Source organism: Vipera ursinii (genome assembly GCF_947247035.1).
Source record: "Vipera ursinii genome assembly, chromosome: 12".
Taxonomy (NCBI): Eukaryota; Metazoa; Chordata; class Lepidosauria; order Squamata; family Viperidae; genus Vipera; species Vipera ursinii.
Genome location: NC_139525.1, coordinates 15,551,922 through 15,571,572, shown reverse-complemented (window position 1 = coordinate 15,571,572; position 19,651 = coordinate 15,551,922). Strand labels below are relative to the sequence as shown.

Sequence of the window (19,651 nt, the reverse complement as noted above, 5' to 3'; positions counted from 1 at the left end):
GCAGCTTACTCTTCACCAGCTGCTCTAGCAACCAGCTTTCAGGGCTGCTTTGTAGGACTTGGTTGTGGGAACTGACACGAAGAGTGGGTGGTGCAACTGTGATATCATTACAGCATGACTAAGCTCACACGCATATATAGCAACAAGGAAAGGGTTATCTTTTTCCTCCATTCTCCACTCTCTCAGAAATCAGCTTTTTAAATTCATAATGTAGCTATTTCTATAGGTAAAGCAATATCTACATCCAGGATGTATCAATTCAGGCATTGCAGCAAGGACCGACAAAGCTATACTGTAGTTTACCAAACTAGATTCAGGTTAGTTAGTCAATGACCAAACCATGGTCGCGCATCAGGCTAAGATCTCCTAACAGCGACAAAAATCAACCAGTGGGACAGCTTTGCCTTCAGAAGTTGTGGGTGCTCCATCACTGGAGGTTTTCAAGAAGAGATTGGACAGCCATTTGTCCGGAATGACACAGAGTCTCCTCCTTGAGCAGGGGGTTGGACTAGATGACCTCCAAGGTCCCTTCCAACTCTGTTATTCTGTTATTCTTCTGCAAGGTGGGAAGGAAATGTCTCTCTGTGTGTGTGTGTGTGTGTGTGTGTGTGTGTGTGTGTGTATAACTGTCTATTTGGGAGAGACAGAATGCTTGGCATATGCAGATAGGGATGAATTGATTTTATTAACAGGGCTCCTTTTTATAGTTTATTTTAATAAGTAATTATTAATTCCAAAGTATTTTGGTCTTTTGCTTGCCTATTTTAAGAACGTGTGTGAAAAAAATGCGGAATCTGGGCATTACACAGGATTCCTGTCTGTGGTTTTTGTTTTTGTTTTTCTATCTGCAATGCATATTGAGCAGGATTGCTTAAACTTGTTTTCATTTGGGTTAAATGTTCTGGGTTAAGTTAAAGATGTGGCTGAATTTTAGTGCTCAACAGGCCCAGGCTGGTTCTCTAAAGCCACCAGTTCTGCATGCCTGCTTTTGCCATTGTTTGCTTTAATCAGAATTTGCTGGATGCACCAAATTTGGCTGGTTTCACAAACTGCACAAAGCTATAAACCAAACAGACTACTTTGTGCACAGGGCAATCTGCAAAGTGCTTTCCCCCCACTGTTATTACTCTTAATCAATTTATCAGCCATGTAAATTTATCTGCCTTGGGAAGGTGCATTATTCAGAGACCCTTGAACTGAATCACGTCTCAATATGTGTCTGTCGGCTTTTAAAAAAGTGACATGATTTAGGGCTGAACTAACTGGCGATGACGGAGTTATTATAAAGGAATTGAGAGTTAACCTTGAGGAAGGTATGTAAGAGCTGCTAAGGGAGGGAGGGAGGGAGGAAGGAATGAGTTGTTAAGTGGGGGGGGGGGACTAAGATAACAGGTTACACAGCCCAGGAATAGAAGGAAGAGTCAGAAAGAAACTCAAAAGAACCACGCTTTGATTTTCTTGAGTATAAGGTCAATGTCAGGACTGCCATCCTTTCGCTCCAGCTTTGCTTCGCTAGATGCCAGTCTGCCTTGAACTACAGGAGGGGGAGGGAGCTGGGGGGGGAAAGAAGGGGGGAAACCAAACCTAAGCACCATCCGTCCCAAGACCTCGGCTCACCACTCCAAGGCCACAGGCTGGAAAATGGGATGGCTCGTGACCCCGCCTGCCAGTTACCGAAACACCTACTTCAAATATAACTGGACAATTGGGAGATAAAAGGGAGGAGAAAGTTAACTGGGAAACTTTCCCGTGCAAATGGTCAGTTCTGGCTTTGTTTTTTTGGTTTTTTTTTTACGGTAACCACTTGGCTTTTTAGTAAAAGAATTCTTTTTGCTACACGTGGAGTCAAGAGTATTGTATATATGTAGGGGTGTGGGTCTATACATATGTGTATATAGTATGGTTAGGTGTGTGTCATGTATGTGTTCCACTTTGAGAGCGGGCAACTAAATTTCATTTTTGATGTGTGCTGTTGTGCCCACAGTAAAAAAAATGACAATAAAGGTTATTTTATCTCTGTTGTGATTCAGGGTCAGCCTGTGGGTTCGGCAGTTGGGTTGGACGACTCAGAGGAGGAGGAGGGGGGTGTTGAAGAGCTTGCTGATGATGGCCTTGAGGCTCCGCAGAGCCCTCAGCCAGGCCCCTCCCACCTGGTCACGATGGAGACCCAGCTGTGTGAGCCTGACAGCGTGGATGAAGATGACCCACAGCTGGCCCTGTTCAAGGACACCCGACGCAGGAGGCAGTCAATCAGGAGTAAACAGAGGAAGGCAATGGGGCACCTCGGAAGGAGGCAGAGAGAGGCCACGCCCTGAACTGTATTTAAGGGGAATGTGTGGGAGGGCTGGTTTGCTGAAGGCAACCGTTTGAATAGCTCCTGTTTCATGGTTCGTGTCTTGTTTTGCTCTGTTTGCTTTTGTGTCCATAAATTTGGCAGGCTTAGTTCCAGCCTCTTGCCTTCTTGTAAAGGGGTTGTCCCTGCTTTTGCTGCAGGGCCGGTAGCAGGCTGGTACAGAACAATCTCATCTTACCTTGTCTTGCCTTGCCTTGCCTTGCCTTACCTTACCTTACCTTACCTTACCTTACCTTACCTTACCTTACCTTATTTTATCCTGTCTTTCTTGTCTTGTCTTGTACCTTCCCTTCCCTTACTTTACCTTATCTTAACTTCTTTCCTAGAAGACCAAGCTGGGGCAGGTCGGACAGTCAGAGAGAAACCTGAACAGGCTTTCAAGATTCTGCTATTCTACCTTGCAACAATACAGCAATATTCCCAGAATCCTTGACAGTTGACAGTTATGCAGGATCCAATCTGGGTTGGTCCCCGGGACCAGAGGTTTAATCTTCTGAGCTTTCAGACTTGCGCTGGAGCCCGTCCTCGGGGAACTTTCTCACTCTCCAGAATATGTGCACTGCGCTGCTCCATGCGTAGTATTTATGTGGTGCCTGGTTGTGTGTGGCACCACTTAAATAGTACGCATAGAATAGCCCACAGCACACATTTTGGTGAGAGGGAAGTTTTTTGAGGATGGGCTCCAGCAGGCATCCGAAAGCTCGGAAGACTGAACCTCCAGTCCCGGTGACTGACCCAGGTTGTATCTTGCAACATTATCCTGGGACACGTAGATTTGCCTTCATCTACTGACAATTGTACTGGAAATGGTGGAAGTCACACGTTTGGGGAAATCCACTATGGAAGTAACTGGGCTGAAATGTCAAATTTACTCTCCAAAATTGTTCCATCCATGAAAATGGGTTGCAATATTCTGCTGGTTTCCTGACATCTTCAAAAGAGGGAAACATATTGCCGTTATCCTTAAAAATATGAAATGTCTGAAACTGTCACATTTTCTTACTTCGCTGCCCCCCCCCCCAAAACCAGAGGGGTTCTAAGAGTGCTTATTCATTTTTTCTGAAAATATTAAGAGCTGCACTTCTTGAAATGCCTTTGGAACGTCTGATTCTGGTACCAAGCCTTAAAGCTTTAAGAGGAAAGAACTAAATAAATCAGTTCTTAAAGGTAAAGGTTCTATAAATGACATTTTTATTAGTACTCTAATTAAATTTAATATGTCTAGGTTTAAGAACCAGGAACACCAGAATGCAGTCTAGGGCAGTATTTGACTCAATCAACCCTTTCCCCAGTCATAAATAGTGTCATTAATATTTGTCCCTCCTTCCAAATTCACCAGATTCTCTCTGTTGTTTCATGTAAACATCCAAGCTGAATCCTCAACTTACAAATAAACTATTTTCAATTGCTCCATTATCCTCAGATGTTCCAATTTCTACCCCGGGTAATTATCTCCAGTTTAAGAACCGCTGGCCTGGGACATAAAAAAGGGGGGGCAATTGTTTTTATCTGTATTATTCCGTTTGTCTTGCAGCAATTTGGTGTTGACAAAATATTGAAGTTGTCTAGTTAAGTTGAACTATGATTTGTAAGCCACCCAGAGACACCTTGTAGGAGACATGGGTGGGAAAGACAAAGAAGGAAAGAAAGAAAGAAAGAAAGAAAGAAAGAAAGAAAGAAAGAAAGAAAGAAAGAAAGAAAGAAAGAAAGAAAGAAAGAAAGAAAGAAGGAAGAGAGGGAGGGAAGGAAGAAGGAAGGGAGGGAGGAAGGAAAGAAAGAAAAAGAAAGAGAAAGAAAGAAAGAAAGAAAGAAAGAAAGAAAGAAAGAAAGAAAGAACGGAAGGAAGGAAGGAGGGAGGGAGGGAAGAAGGGAGGGAGGGAGGAAGGAAGGAAAAAAGAAAGAAAAAGAAAGAAAGAAAGAAAGAAAGAAAGAAAGAAAGAAAGAAAGAAAGAGAAAGAAAGAAAGAAAGAAAGAAAGAAAGAAAGAAAGAAGAGAGGGAGGGAAGGAAGAAGGAAGGGAGGGAGGGAGGAAAGAAAGAAAAAGAAAGAGAAAGAAAGAGAAAGAAAGAAAGAAAGAAAGAAAGAAAGAAAGAAAGAAAGAAAGGAAGGAAGGAAGAAAGGAGGGAGGGAGGGAGGGAAGAAGGGAGGGAGGGAGGAAGGAAAGAAAGAAAGAAAGAAAGAAAGAAAGAAAGAAAGAAAGAAAGAAAGAAAGAAAGAAAGAAAGAAAGAAAGAAGAGAGGGAGGGAAGGAAGAAGGAAGGGAGGGAGGAAGGAAAGAAAGAAAAAGAAAGAGAAAGAAAGAAAGAAAGAAAGAAAGAAAGAAAGAAAGAAAGAGAAAGAAAGGATGGAAGGGAGGGAGGAAGGAGGGAGGGAGGGAGGGAGGGAGGGAAGAAGGAAGGGAGGGAGGGAGGAAAGAAAGAAAAAGAAAGAGAAAGAAAGAGAAAGAAAGAAAGAAAGAAAGAAAGAAAGAAAGAAAGAAAGAAAGAAAGAAAGAAAGAAAGAACGGAAGGAAGAAAGGAGGGAGGGAGGGAAGAAGGCAGGGAGGGAGGAAGGAAAGAAAGAAAGAAAGAAAGAAAGAAAGAAAGAAAGAAAGAAAGAAAGAAAGAAAGAAAGAAAGAAAGAAGAGAGGGAGGGAAGGAAGAGAGAGAGAGAGAGAGAGACATAGCACTACTGAGCCAGACTGAAAGACCCTCATAAAGTGTGGTTAAGAATTGTAATGCGTGTTCCCTCCTTGCAACACCACTGGAAGAGCAGGAGAAAGAGGGACAGGAAGCTGCCAAATCTAAGTTTGCTCACAGTATTAAACCAGGCTAATAATAAGGGTCCACAACACTGCACTTCGAATGGTTCAAGGGTCTCCCCAAATTAATTCAAATAATTGGACTGGATAATCATTTGCCCGGGATGGTATGAGGTCTCCTGCCTTGATCAAGGGGTGGACTAGAAGACTTCCAAGGTCCCCTTGAGTTCTATGATTCTAAATGCACATTAAAAAAACCCCTACAGAAATCCTGTGATGAAACAGAAGCAGTCCACCCTGAAACATGGCCTAATCAAGAGCACCACAATCTTGCCCAAAAATCAGCACTCTTAGGAAAGCAAGAAACCACCCAAATCCTTCCAGGTTTTGCTGAGTGCATTGGAGTTTGGAAGATGAGGTGTTTTGGAAAGGTAGCTAATTCTTGGTTTATCCTTATCTCTGAATGCAGCCCTCTTTTGAAACGTTGGGGGAGAAAGGGTCACCTCCTCCAAAGCCGGCTATCATCCTGATAGGATCCCACCAAAGCAAAGGGAAATGTCACGGAGAGCCATCAATTTGGCTAAGACACGAATATCCGAGCCACCACCCGACCAGAGGGAGGATCAGCTTTCCCAGCCAGATCAGACAGCACAAATTAAGTCTACTTTATTGTAAGGCTACATTCACGGAATCTCGCCAAGTCCAAAAGTTCTGGTGGCCCTCGGCTGATGCCCACAACGCTGCCCAAAATTTCTGCTGCTAAGCGAGGAAGTCGTTAGGTGAGTTTTTATAAAAGAGTTCTTTTGCAATCTGGGGGGGGGGGACTCTTTACACTTCTAGAAGGGTTATGATTCCAGGATGGTTTTCTTACTTGGTTGGTTGGCCGGTTGATGATTGATTGGTTGGTTGATACTGTGCATTTTATTGAAGAAGTTTGGCATAGCATGCCCTCCTTCCATTTGCCCCACAAAAACAACCTTGTGAGGTATGTTGAACTTCCCTGGCCGAGGGGGGACTGGAACCTAGTGTTGTGATTCAGGGTCAGCCTGATGTTGGTCCATCAACATCATCACTGTGCAACCTCTTGTTTTGTCTTTTTGCTAAAACAATTTGATTGCTATCATCAAATGATTATGTGTCACCTCTAAGCAATAACATAGATTTTCTTCAGGATAATCTGTCTCTGGCTTGGTTTTTTGGTTCTTCCAGTGGTGCAATCCTTACCATTGTACCCGAGACCTTAACTCTTGCTTTCTCCTATTTAATTAATTAATCATAAATTTAAAAATAATCAGAGATGGGAAAGGCCATAAAAATGAAGAAAATTCTGGGACAAAAATTGGTTCTTTTTACACGCACAGCTCTCTGGAATGTAAGAGGGGAAAATTGCCAACGCTGCGCCAGAAGCGAGGATGTAAATTTTACCTATGTAAATTTATCTCCGGACAACATACATGGCTCAAGATGTTTGTCACACAATATTTTACTACTTGGAGAGGAGATAATGTGATCTCAGGTTCCCTGCTCATAAACAGTCCTCCAACCTAAGAGAAGAATGATTAATTAAATATTAGATTTGTAGGAGTATAAAATGCAAACTCAGGAGAAAGTACTTCAGCTTTTGCTTCCTTGCTTTGCTGACAATACCTCAGAGAGACCTGCTAAATGATTTATAAGCTGTGATGTGTAAATGTGTTAGTTCTTGGCTTGGGTAAAGTGGAGGCGGAATTAATTTTTATCTTTTGTTAAGATTATTGTCTACACCAGGGGTAGGCAACCTTGGCTCTTTTATGACTCGTGGACTTCAACTCCCAGAATTCCTGAGCCAGCCATGCTGAGGGGAAAGGGAGAGGTTTCCAAGCTGAGCCATGCTGGCTCAGGAATTCTGGGAGTTGAAGTCCATGAGTCATAAAAGAGCCAAGGTTGCCTACCCCTGGTCTACACTAACCTAAAGTAGAAATGTGATTTAAAACCCGAATGCTATGTAACCTTTCAAAGATAAATGGTATTTAAGTTCCTAGAGAGACCTAGGTCCTGAAGGAATTTTGACAGTATAGGACGGGGGTAGGGAACCTCTGCTCTTTTATGACTCATGGACGTCAACTCCCAGAATTCCTGAGTCAGCTATGCTGACTCAGGAATTCTGGGAGTCATAAAAGAGCCAAGGTTGCCTACCCCCGATATAGGACCTATAGATTGTCCTTGATTGACAATGGTCCATTTAGTGACCTTTCAAAGTTACAATGGTACTGAAAAAGAGACGTATGACCACTTTGCACACTTATGACCATGGCAGCATCCCCATGGTCAGGGGATCAAAATTAGGGTGCTTGGCAACTGACTCATATTTATGACGGCTGCAGTGTCCTGGGATCATGTGACCCCCTTTTGCAACTTTCTGAGAATCATGAGGAAGCCAGATTCACTTAAGAACCATATTACTAACTTATTAATGCAGTGATTCACTTAACAACTGTGCCAAGAAAGGTCACAAAATGGAGTGAAATTCACTTAACAACTGTCTTATTTAGAAACAGAAATTTTGGGCTCTATCCTGGTCGTAAATTGAGGATTACCTATACATTTCAGAAAATTTGAAATGTATCCATGTATTCCTGTAGATCTAAAAAAGCTTTGGATACAGGCCCCAAATAAAACCAAATTAAAGATTTGAAATGGCATACTATGGGGTTTTTTTAGTCTACATCAGAGCTAAGGTGAAAGATAGTATACAGCTGGCACTTATTTCCAATAAAAATAGTTTAAACATCTCACAACTCCTCAACAAAAAGTTGGAGGAATTGTCAATATATGGGTAGATTGGATCTTTCAAAAAGTGTGCTATTTTGGAAAGTAAAACACCTTTCTAATCAACGAGCAGAATGCAGCCCACTATTACACATCTTCAAGGGAGGAATTGCTAAATTACATAATAAGAACTTTTTATATTTTTACTTCTAGCAGCTAATTAATAATTGCTCAACAGTGGAAGTTCCTTGATGATTTAATGGCTGTGAAATGGCATACTAAATATAGCCAATTCTTCTTCTTTAAAAAAAATAGATCAGATAAGAATGCTAAGTACACAGAAGAATCAACTTCATTTCTATTGGATCTGTGTATCTATAAACTGTAAATATTGTTAAAACAATGGTTTTGATTTTTAGCGAATCCTGCAATTTACGGAAACCATGAATTAATTCTGATTTATACTTTTGCAAAATGTACTTTTTTTCCTAAATAGAAAGAAATTCAGAAGCCATCTTTGTGTGGGCTGGTAATTCAATAGCTTAATTCAAGGTACAGAAAAGGACTTTTTAATACAAACTTCCTCCTTAGCCCACCAAACTGAGAAGGGCTTGCAAGCTTTGGATAGAGACAAAAATCTCAGGAGACCAAGAAACTAAGTAAGTAAACAGTTCACTTAGAAGCAGCCACTGTTGAGGGTTTCAAGGGATTATGTCTGAAAAGTTTTAGGATTCAATGGCTCTTACTCTGTTAGATGTTATTCTTGCTCCTGTGACTTTAAGAAGTAAATTACCTTTTCATTTTCCCTTGCTTTGGTTATGGCCATCTTGGACCCAGAAAAGGGCAGCCCTGCCTTCATTCTTCTTCTTTCTGCCAGTGAATTCTCCTCTCTGCTTTTCCATCCTTATTCCAAGGCATCTTCAGCATTGTTAAGTCTTTCGACCATCAGTGAAAAGATAAAGCTTCTCAGCTGAAGCTCAATGAATATTAACTTCACCTGACCTCAGGTGTACTTTCTTCGAAACTCTCCATGTTTATCCTCCACTCCGCTTTTCTTAAGTGTCTCCATCTAAGATCACTGCAGACGGGGACTGCAGCCAAGAAATTAAAAGACGCTTGCTCCTCGGGAGGAAAGCCATGGCAAATCTAGACAGCACACTGAAAAGCAGAGACATCACCCTGCCAACAAAAGTGCGTATAGTCAAGGCTATGGTCTTCCCAGTTGCAATGTATGGCAGTGAAAGTTGGACCATAAGAAACGCTGAGCGCCAAAGAATTGAGGCCTTTGAACTCTGGTGCTGGAGAAGACTCCTGCAAATCCCTTGGACTGCAAGGCGATCAAACCGGTCAGTCCTAGAGGAGATCAACCCTGACTGCTCTTTAGAAGGCCAGATCCTGAAGCTAAAACTCAAATACTTTGGCCATCTAATGAGAAGGAAGGATTCGCTGGAGAAGAGCCTAATGGTGGGAAAGGTGGAGGGCAAGAGAAGAAGAAGGGGACGACAGAGAATGGGGTGGCTGGATGGAGTCACTGAAGCAGTAGGCGTGAGCTTAAATGGACTCCAGAAGATGGTAGAGGACAGGAAGGCCTGGAGGAACGTTGTCCATGGGGTCGTGATGGGTCAGACACGACTTCGCAACTAACAACAACAATCTAAATAAGTCCTCTTAAAAGGTCTTACAGCTCCACCTCATAGCCAGAACATCATGTACCATTATTGTATAATTTCTTTTTCTTTGTTTGCATGGTCCTATTATCTTGAAGAAGTCCTGCGGATTTCAGTCGTTGCCAACTATAAGGGGCAGTGCTCATATCCATTTCAAGGCCACTGAGTCAGCACTGTCCAAAGACATTTCCACAGTCATGTGACCAGCATGACATCACGGAGCGCTATTACCTTCCCAAGGAAGCGGTACTTATTTATCTACCTGCATTTGCATGCTTTTGAGCTGCTGGGTTGGCAGGAGAGGGAGCAAAGACCAAGAGCTCACCCGGTCGCATGGAGCTCAGATCTCAAACCTGGGCTGCCAGATTTCTAGCCGCCAAGCCCAGTGTCTTAATGGCTAAGTCACCACCCCGCCCTTATTGTCTTGAAAACTTAAACCCATGTACAAGAAATGTATTTAAAGGTCCTATCAAAAAGGGGTGAAGGGAGAGAATTTGTCTTCTGTCCTCCCTCCAAGGCTGTTCATTTTTCTTATAGCTGCTTGACCCACCTAGAAGAAGAGGAGGACCAGCAGCAAAGCAGATGGACTCAGTGACAGAGGCAATGGGTGTAACTGTTGGAAGACCTGAGAAATCAGGTTAGGGACAGATTGTCACGGAGAAAGCCTGTCTGTGTATTTGCTAAAAACTGACAATGATCTGATGACACATAATCAGTCAACAGCGGGGTACGTGATGGCTCAGGGATTAAAGATGCTGAGCTTTGTCAACTGGAAAGCTGAGAGCCTGGGTTGAAGACCACGCACCATGCAACGGGGCGAGCTTCCATTTCTTGCCCCAGCTTCTGCCCGCCTATCAATTTGAAAGCATGCAAATGTGACTAGATAAATAGGTACCACTTCAGTGAGAAGATAACAGCATTCCGTGTGCCTCAGCGTATAGTCACACTGGCTCCAGATGATGCTGGTTAAGAAACGGAGAGGAACACTGTCCCCTAGAGTTGGAATCAACTGGACAGGAAATCAATAATCAAGCTGAACGAATTCACACAAATGCAGTCCCTAAGAGAGGCAAGGCAGCTTATCATACTATGGCGTGGTACTCCTTTCTCACGCCATGTCTCCAGGTTCTTAAGTTAAGAAAATCTTTCTGAAGCTGGTTCTTGAGAAATATTTTTTCTACCCGGGAAGGCTGGGGGATCAAAATTCCAGATTTCGTTGTGTGTTCACCCTGAGCCACATTCCGCTTCAGCTAGCCACCTACAATCTGCCACAATTTTTATGAAAGCGCTGCCTCAAAACCAGGAGAGAATCAATGGCTAAGAAAATAAGCGTACTTGAATAATCAGTGTGAGACTATTTATTTAAAAAATCAACAAGTCTCCTGTTCTCCACCCCCACCCCCACCCACTTTCTAACTACTAGCTTGGAAGAATAGTTGTTTAGAAAAATCTGTCGGCTTATAAAGAAAACTCCTTAAGTCACATTTTGAATCTCATTCCCAACTGAGTTTTATTCCTAGCTTTGTTTAAATACCAGGGGACTGCATGTGTTTATTATTTCCTTTTCCTGCAGTTTTCTGTATCCCTCTAAGTACAGCTGAGAAACAGAATGCAGAATGAATACTTGTAGATCAAAAGTGCTATGCACAGAGGAGAACCATTTATACCCCTGGAATATGTGTAGTTTTAAGCCTGTTTTCCCTAGAAACCATTGAAGCACATTTTTTTAAAAAAAAATATATTAAAAGTATAACAAAGCAGTAAAAAGTCATTTGAACAACAAATATTAGAATTTGTTGCAAAGATTATTCCTGCTTGAAGCACATTTTTTAAAAAAAAATTAAAAGCATAACAAAGCAGTAAAAAGTCATTTGAACAACAAATATTAGAATTTGTTGCAAAGATTATTCCTGCGGCCAATGGAAAATAGAATGCCAACTGGATAAGTTAAAAAAAAAGCCAGAACAAAAACAGATTTCTGCAAAATCTCCAAGAAGAAAGATTCCACCATTATTAAGACCTACTCAGAACATTTTAAATCTTATATTCCCTAACGGTAGAGTTTGTCTCATGTTTGCAGTTTTCCATTATTACAGAACCTGGCATCCCCAAATTTTGAAGTTCAAAATTTATAGTGAAACTGTAGAGAATTGAGTTTTAATTTTTAATAATAATAATAATAATAATAATAATAATAATAATAATAATAATAATAATAATAATAATATAAAATTCAAAAAAAACCCGCATATTTGGGGGAAACTGTTCTCTCATTTATTTGATTTATTACAGAAATGGGGCAGAGCACACTTCTAAACGAATGGAGGCAAAGCAGAAAATAGCCCGGTTTCTCCATTATGTAAGAACATTAGAAAAATATAACGAAGGAGGCGAAACCTCCACTCATTTCATAACCTGACTTCTCACAGTGTCAGCCAGAAGGCAGTTTAAATCCCGAGTTTGGTAAACGATGTTGCTTTTTGTCAGAGGCAGCTGATTCAAAGATAGGCTGCACCTACACACAGAGGTTCGGTTTTAGCTTTTGCACTTCTGTCTCATTGCCTTTATTTGGATGTGGTTTTTTTTTCCAAAAGCCACTGGGTCATCACCGGTTTCCTTGTGAAAAGGTGACACCTCTACCACGAATCCTATGCTTTTGCCAAGTGTGAATCCAGTCCAGGAAAAGGCTACAGATGCACACCCCAAGACCCCTTGAAAGATTTTGCTTGGCAGATGCAATTTTCAGTTGCAAGCAGTTGCAATGTGGAAGCAGCTGCAACCATTTGCAAAGGTTGTTTTTTTTTAGCATTTTGTACAATTTAGGGGTGACCTACATTATCAACCCCCAAAATTATGAACAATTCGTTCCTACCAGGAACCTTTTTTCATTTATCAGCTGGAAGGCTCAAATCCAGGAAGCCCAACAACTGCCCAACAACTTTAACACAGACTCCCGATGGAAAAACCAAATGGGTTGCTCGATGTCCAAGCATAGGAAGACCTATAAATGACCCCACATAAAGGGTGTCCAGCTTTGAGCTTCCATGCCAGCAATGGGCAACTCCGAGTAGGATTTTGCACCTCGCACGGCGGCTGCCCGGACACTCTGTATAAATGGGGCATAGACCAGAAGTCCCCAACCTTTTGGGCCCCAGGGACCGGTTCCGTGGAGAGAGGTTTTTCCACGGACCGGAGGGTGCGTGGTTTTGTGTGCTGCCTGCATCCCACGGATGGGGCTTTGCTTGTTTGTGTGGACTGGTTGCTGGCATACCGCGGCCCAGTACCAGTCCACAGCCTGGGGGTTGGGGACCCCTGGCCTAGACATTGGTATTTGAACCTAGATCTTTTTTAACATTTATATTTTATAACATTTTTTTTAATCTAGGGGAAATGTTAATACATATTGCAAGTCCATGTATGATATACCATACACTCAAATAATCAATAAATAGGAGTGACTGAAATGACACCTTTGGCCTGGCGCCACCAGCTCTGGGCCCAGCCGCACCTGCTTATGACGAAGCCAGCTCGATGGAGCAAGGGGAAGCAAAGGAGAAAAACCAAAGCTACTCACCCTTACAAAGCTGGCCGGAAACCAGCCCTCTTCATCGTCGATCTGTCCCCACCACCAGTCCTTGTTGGAGGCATCAAGCACCTTGATAACGTCTCCCGCTTTAAACGCCAACTCCCGGTTGGCCATGGTGACGTGATCCCATACTGCCTCGGCACTGACAATCGAACCGCCACTGATCAGCTTGAAAGACAAACACAAAGCCCATCAGCCACGTTCTCTTCCCCCACCCCCCAGGGTGAAAGCCACCCCCTCCCGCCACCCCTGTTCGGAGGAGATGAGGAAGCCATGCGCCTTGCACCTGGTGGGAATGCTAGTCTCTCCCTTTTGAAAGGACCTGGGGAGCTTGGACCCCCTGGCTAGGGAAGGTCTGCGCCCAAATGATGCCTTGCAAGTCATTTCAGGGAAAGTCTTCTTCCTATAGGATTTTTCTCGGCTAGACTAAGGCAGTCCTCAACGTACGACCATTCATTTAGAGACGTTCAAAGTTACAATGCATTGAAAAAGTGATTTACGGCCCATCCTCACATTTACCACCACTGCAGTATCCCAGGATCAAAACTGACACCTGATAACCGACAGGTATTTACAACGGTTGCAACATCTGGGTTCTTGTAATCAACATCTGCAATTTTCCCAGCCAGCTTCCAACAAGCAAAGTCAATAGTGGAAGCCAGATTTGCTTAACAACTGCAGTGATTTGCATGGAAAAAACAAAAAAAGGCTGTAAAGTGGGGTGTGTAACAACTGCCTTGCTTAGCAATGGAAAATCTGTTGTAGTTGTAAGTCAAGGACGACCTGTATAACATTACAAGCTGCAAATGAACACACATGCCAAAAGACACGTGTCCAGCACAAATCCTTGCATCCAGAAAGCTATCAAATCAGGGTTTCCACTGAGCCTTCTCTCTGGGAATCTGACATAATAGATAAAAGAATGGGTTTTTTTGCATCAACTTAAAAAATGGGGGGTGGGGGGGAGGAGAAGCGGGGCAATAAAGATTAAGCATTCCCCATAAACCCAGAATCTACTGACTATCAGATGGGAAAGCAAGCAAGCAAGCAAACATAAAGAATGGAGTATGGAACAGATTAAGCTGGCTAGTTGTTGGCTGAAAGCCTCAACAAAATCACTCTTTGCAACGGGGATGGTATTTAATTAGTTCTTCCATTTTCTACCATCTAATGCTAAGTAACAGTAAGTAATAGTTCGAGCACTCTTAATATTCAGACAAGGACAGGCAGAGCCAGGGGGAGGAGTTAAATGAGGCATCAGTTTAGAATGATTACGTAGATACAAGAGAACTAAGTCACACACATGCACACACAAACCCTTGAATACCGTTGACCCTTATCCAGTTCTAACCAAGTGCTAATTGAAAAGATTCCTGTGGAGAGGCTTTAGCAATAAATCAGTAAATTGGAACGTCTGCTTTTGGACCTGTTTTTTTTTTTTGCATCTGACATAATTTGATGTTATGCACACATCGTATGAATCTTCACGCTAGTTCAAATCTCATTTCACTTCAAGTTAGGAGTTTGTGGCTGATGGCTAAGAACATCAGCTATCACTTGTCAACTTCCTCTTCTCTGTGACAGCCTCTGAAATATTGGAAGACTGCTACCAAGTCACCCCTAGTCCTTCTTTTCACTAGACTAGACATACCCAGTTCCGGCGTCTGTTCTTCATATATTTTCGCCTCCAGTTCCCTAATCGTCTTTGTTGCTCTTCTATGTACTCTTTCCAGAGTCTCTCAAGCCATCTTTTTTATATTGGGCTGACCAAACCTGGATGCAGTATTCCAAGCGTGGCCTCACCAGTGCGGAATAAAGTGGTACTAACACTTCACATGCTCTTTTTCTTTTTAGGTAAATTTTATTGGTTTTTATAAGGGTGGGGAGGAAAATGAAGGGATAGGGTGTGGGGTTGGGATAGCGGGAAAGTTGGGGGAGGGGTTGGGGTTTCCCCCAATTACATTCAATATTTAACAAATAGCATATTGTCTGGGTTGACGTATATCAATAGAAGTAGTAAAAATAATGATTGATAACAATAATAGATATAGCAAATTATAGTAAACAATATTAAATTTTCAATCTACAATATTTTTCTTAGTAGAATAAGGTCGAAAATAAATATCACATTCCTTTCTCTCTAATTCGTTTGTCTAGCCATTGATAAAATTTATTCCACATGCTCTTGATACTACCCTCTGTGGATATAGAGGGACAGATAACCTGCTATAGGGTTTAGCTGGCTCTACTAAATTTTTTGCATGGGGAAAGAACACTTGGAGAGCATGGCAAGAGAAGAAACAATGGATGGAAATTAAGCCGGGAGAGAAGCAACCTAGAACTAAGGAGAAATTTCCTGACCGAGAGAACAATTAACCAATGGAAGGACTTGCCTTCAGAAATCGTGGGCGCTCCATCACTGGAGGCTTTTAAGAAGAGACTGGACAGCCACTTGTCTGAAATGGTATAGGGTCTCCTGCTTGAGCAGAAGACCTCCAACAGAAGGGACAATAGTCCTTTCCAACACTCTTATTCTGTTATTCTTATCAGGTTTTGCCGATCGTGGAAATTGATTCTTCTGAACCATTGGTGGACTTCTTGCCGGCCAGTTCCTGAACTCCTTACTTTTCCAACATCCTTTTGCCTCTCCTCTGCAGTGTTTCCCCCCTCTCTTTCCTTCAGTGCTTGCAAAAGGAAAAACATCAGGAAAAGTTCCCATTACTTATTTACAAGCTCTGCTCCCTTGTTTTCTCCTTCAGGCTTCTCAAGTGGAATTCCACAAGTACCACCCTCAGCAAGATCTGCCAGCCGTGACCCCAGAAGCTGCTGATGCTTTTATTGGTTAAAAAAAAAGGAGAACCAAAAGGCTGAAAAGGGGAGTTTAGGAAGGAAGACCTTAAAATGCAGAATTATTGCTGAAGCTTGCTAATGGACATTGGGTGTGAAACCTCTAAATAAAGCTGAAAAATCTGTGGTCAAATAGAAGCATTCATTTGCATTCCAGGATTAAAACCCTAGTAAGACCACACCTGGAATACTGCAGCCAGTTTTGGTCACTTTATCACAAAAAAAGATGTTGAGAGTTTGGAAAAAACTCAGCGAAGAGCAACTGAGTTGATCAAAGGCGGACCAAAACATACGAAGAACGGCTGAGAGACTTGGGCTTGGCTAGTCTAAAGAAAAGAAGAAATACAGGAGACATGATAGCAGTCTTCCAGTATCTGAGGAGCAGTCATAAGGCAGAGGGAAGGACGAGCACCAGAGGGCAGGACGAGAAACAATGGTTGGAAATTGATCAAAGAGAGAAGCAACCTGGAATTAAGGAGAAATTTCCTGACAGTGAGGACAATCAACCAGTGGAACAGCTTGCCACCAGAAATCATGGGCACTCCATCACTGGGCATTTTTAAGAAGAGACTAGACATTCACCTGTCTGAGACAGTATAGGTTCTCCTGCTTGAGCAGGGGGCTGGACTAGAAGACCTCCAAGGTCCCTTCCAGCTCTATTCTATTCTATTCTATTCTATTCTATTCTATTCTATTCTATTCTATTCTTCTATTCTATTCTATTCTATTCTATTCTATTCTATTCTATTCTATTCTTATTCTTATTCTTATTCTATTCTATTACATATTTTCTATTCTATTATTCTATTCTATTCTATTCTATTCTTATTCTTATTCTTATTCTATTCTATTCCATATTTTCTATTCTATTCTATTCTATTCTATTCTATTCTATTCTATTCTATTCTATTCTATTCTATTCTATTCCTATTCTTATTCTATTCTATTCCATATTTTCTATTCTATTCTATTCTATTCTTATTCTTATTCTTATTCTGACTCTTTTCAGTTGCACACCTTCATTAGTTGAAGACCATTGAGATGGATGGACCAGGAAGAAGGAAGAACTTTCTCTAAGATACTGTTATGGGATCCTCCTTTCATACTCCCACACTATCATGGATCTAGATACACTGAAGGCACTTTCAGGCCACCCAGTTCATGGATGGCTGTCTTGAGCTCTGTCTTTCACCACAAGCTCCTTACCACACGGCTGGAAGTCAGCCAATCACCTCCATCAAAACCTGGTGCCAAGGGGCCTTATCTCCTTTAAGTCAGAAGAACCCAGAAATGGTCATCCTGGCTGTCCTAAAATGGGGGGAAATTTCAACAAATGCAAAGGTAAAACTCGACCTCCCTCCAGAAAGCTAGAAAAACATGGCTTGACCATACGTGGGTGAAGCATCCACCTACCTCACCTCCTCGTCTTATTCACTGGATTTCCGTCCTCCTGTAAGCATAACTACGTGGCCCATAACACAGAACTGAATCGCTTATCATTTAGCAACTCATTTCAATGTCCTTTTTAAGTGAAGGTGCCATGTGGAACACTGGGCTATGGCTCAGCCAATTGACATGAAGTCCAAGTGGTCAGGATGCAGCTCCAGAGGTTCCTGAAGGAAACTGAGGACCTTCACTCATCTCGGTCAGCTTTCAGAACAAGATTCAGTACAATGGTAACAACTTTCCCAAAGGCCCTAAAGATCTCTAACTCTTCCTTTAGGCACCAAGCCAGGACAATGTGAGAATCTACTAAAATGTTGAACACCAGGTTTTGCCACAGTGTGATTGTTTTACTGCCCCCTGTGATTTAAGTGGTGGTTCTGTTTTGATCTTTTAACCCTCTGGTAAGCCACCCCAAAATCACTCAGGGAGTGGGAGGCCTTAAAATTGAATAAAGAGTAATAAAATAAGTTAGAAGATTCATAAAATGACAGGTGGGGAAACAGACAGAGAGGATGCTGGACAGAAGAATGGAATGAGACTTGCACTGAAGCTGAACGAAAGGCACAGTTCTTTAGGGTGAACCACTTTAGTTTCCTTCAAGCTTTCCCTGTCAGTGTGGGAAATCATGCTGTGTGTGCGCGCGCGCATGTGCCCACATGCAGAAGATATGGCTAATATCTAGAGAGAGACCCCCTAAGAGTGCGGAGAAGAGCAACAAAGATGATTAGGGGATTGGAGGCTATGAAGAATGGTTGCTGGAATTGGTTATGTCTAGGTCACAGGTCTGCAACCCACGGCTCCGGAGCCGCATGTGGCTCTTTCAGCCGTCTCCTGCGGCTCCCAGTCCTCTGCCATGTGCAGTCCAAAAAAAAAAAGTGGGACTAAAAAAGTTCAACCAATCAATTCAAATATGCAGGGTAGGTGCATATCTCGCCTTGGCTCCACTCTTCAGTCAAACCCTGTTCTGTGCATGCGCGCATGTACGCGCATGCACACACATTTTTTGCAGCTCCCAGTTTTTCCTTTTGTGAGGGAACCGGTTCCGAGTGGCTCTTTCACTGTTTCAGACTGCTGACCCCTGGTCTAGGTTAATGAAGAGAAGGACAAGGGGGGACATGATAGCAGTGTTCCAATATCTCAGGGGCTGCCCCAAAGAAGAGGGAGTCAAGCTATTCTCCAAAGCCTCAGAAATCAAGACAAGAAGCAACGGATGGGGACTAATCAAGGAGAGTCTATGGAGGTTCTCAGTCATCCAGGTCATGGTTGCCCCAACGGTGCTTTTTTTCCCCAGGAGGCAACTGGACTTTCTTGTCTTTCTTTTGAAGATGTTTCACTTCTCACCCAAGAAGCTTCTTCACCATCTAGTCAGAGCTGAAGAAGCTTCTTGGATGAGAAGCAAAACGTCTTCAAGAAAGTCCGGTTGCCTCCTGAAAAAAAAAGCACCTTTGGGAGAATCAAGGAGAGAAGCAACCTAGAACTACGGAGAAATTTCATGACAGTTAAAACAATCAGTCGGTGGAATGGCTTGCCTGCAGAATTTGTGGCTGCTCCATCGTTGGAGGTTTTCAAGAAGGGACTGGACAACCATTGGTCTGAAATGGTAAAGGGTGTCCTGTCCATGTCCCGTAAAAGGGCTTGGACTAGAAGACCTCCAAGGTCCCTCCCAACTCTGTTATTCTGTTACTCTCGCCCTGACAGCAGACACGTTGGGTAAGACTGCTTGTTTCTGGTTGAGACTTCTTGATGCTCTCAAGCTGATACAACTCAAGGGCATCCAACCAGTCAAGACAAAAAAACTCTCTTCCATTTAACCAAAAAAAAAAAATCCACTGATTTCCCCTGCTCCGTTCTGCCCCACTGCCTTTGGCAAATCCCACCTCCCTTTTTCTGGTTCTGCTTATCTCTCCCATTGCTATTCTGAGACTGCTCTAAGAAGCAATTCAATTGCTTCGGCCTTTTGGAACATATGGGTTATTTTTAATTATTATTTGAAATGATTACAGATTGACCTTCCCTTTTCACTTTTTCCCCTCTTTCCTCTGTGGCTTGGCAAGAGACAGTGCTGAGAATAGGACAGAAAAGCAATAATTTAGCAGATATTTTGCCCTGGTGCGCTCTCTCCCTCCCTCCCTCTCTCTCTCTCTCTCTGCTTTGCAACTCTACCCTATCTTGCCTCCAGCCGCTAAGGGGAAAACTTGAGTTGAGGAAGGCATTTGTGCTTAATTACTCAACAGCTACTAAGATCTTAGGGGACAATGCAAAACTG

The 19,651-nt window shown here is 42.5% G+C and overlaps 1 protein-coding gene across 1 annotated transcript in view; it reads right to left on the bottom strand.

The window, feature by feature from the left end:
• ARHGEF9 (Cdc42 guanine nucleotide exchange factor 9) overlaps positions 1–19,651 on the bottom strand; it is a 195,620-nt gene that overhangs the window by 78,091 nt on the left and 97,878 nt on the right. Inside the window, exon 3 of the mRNA XM_083372328.1 lies at positions 13,081–13,260. Coding sequence (XP_083228454.1) covers positions 13,081–13,260 — 180 coding nt within the window. The remainder of the gene's footprint in view (positions 1–13,080; positions 13,261–19,651) is intronic.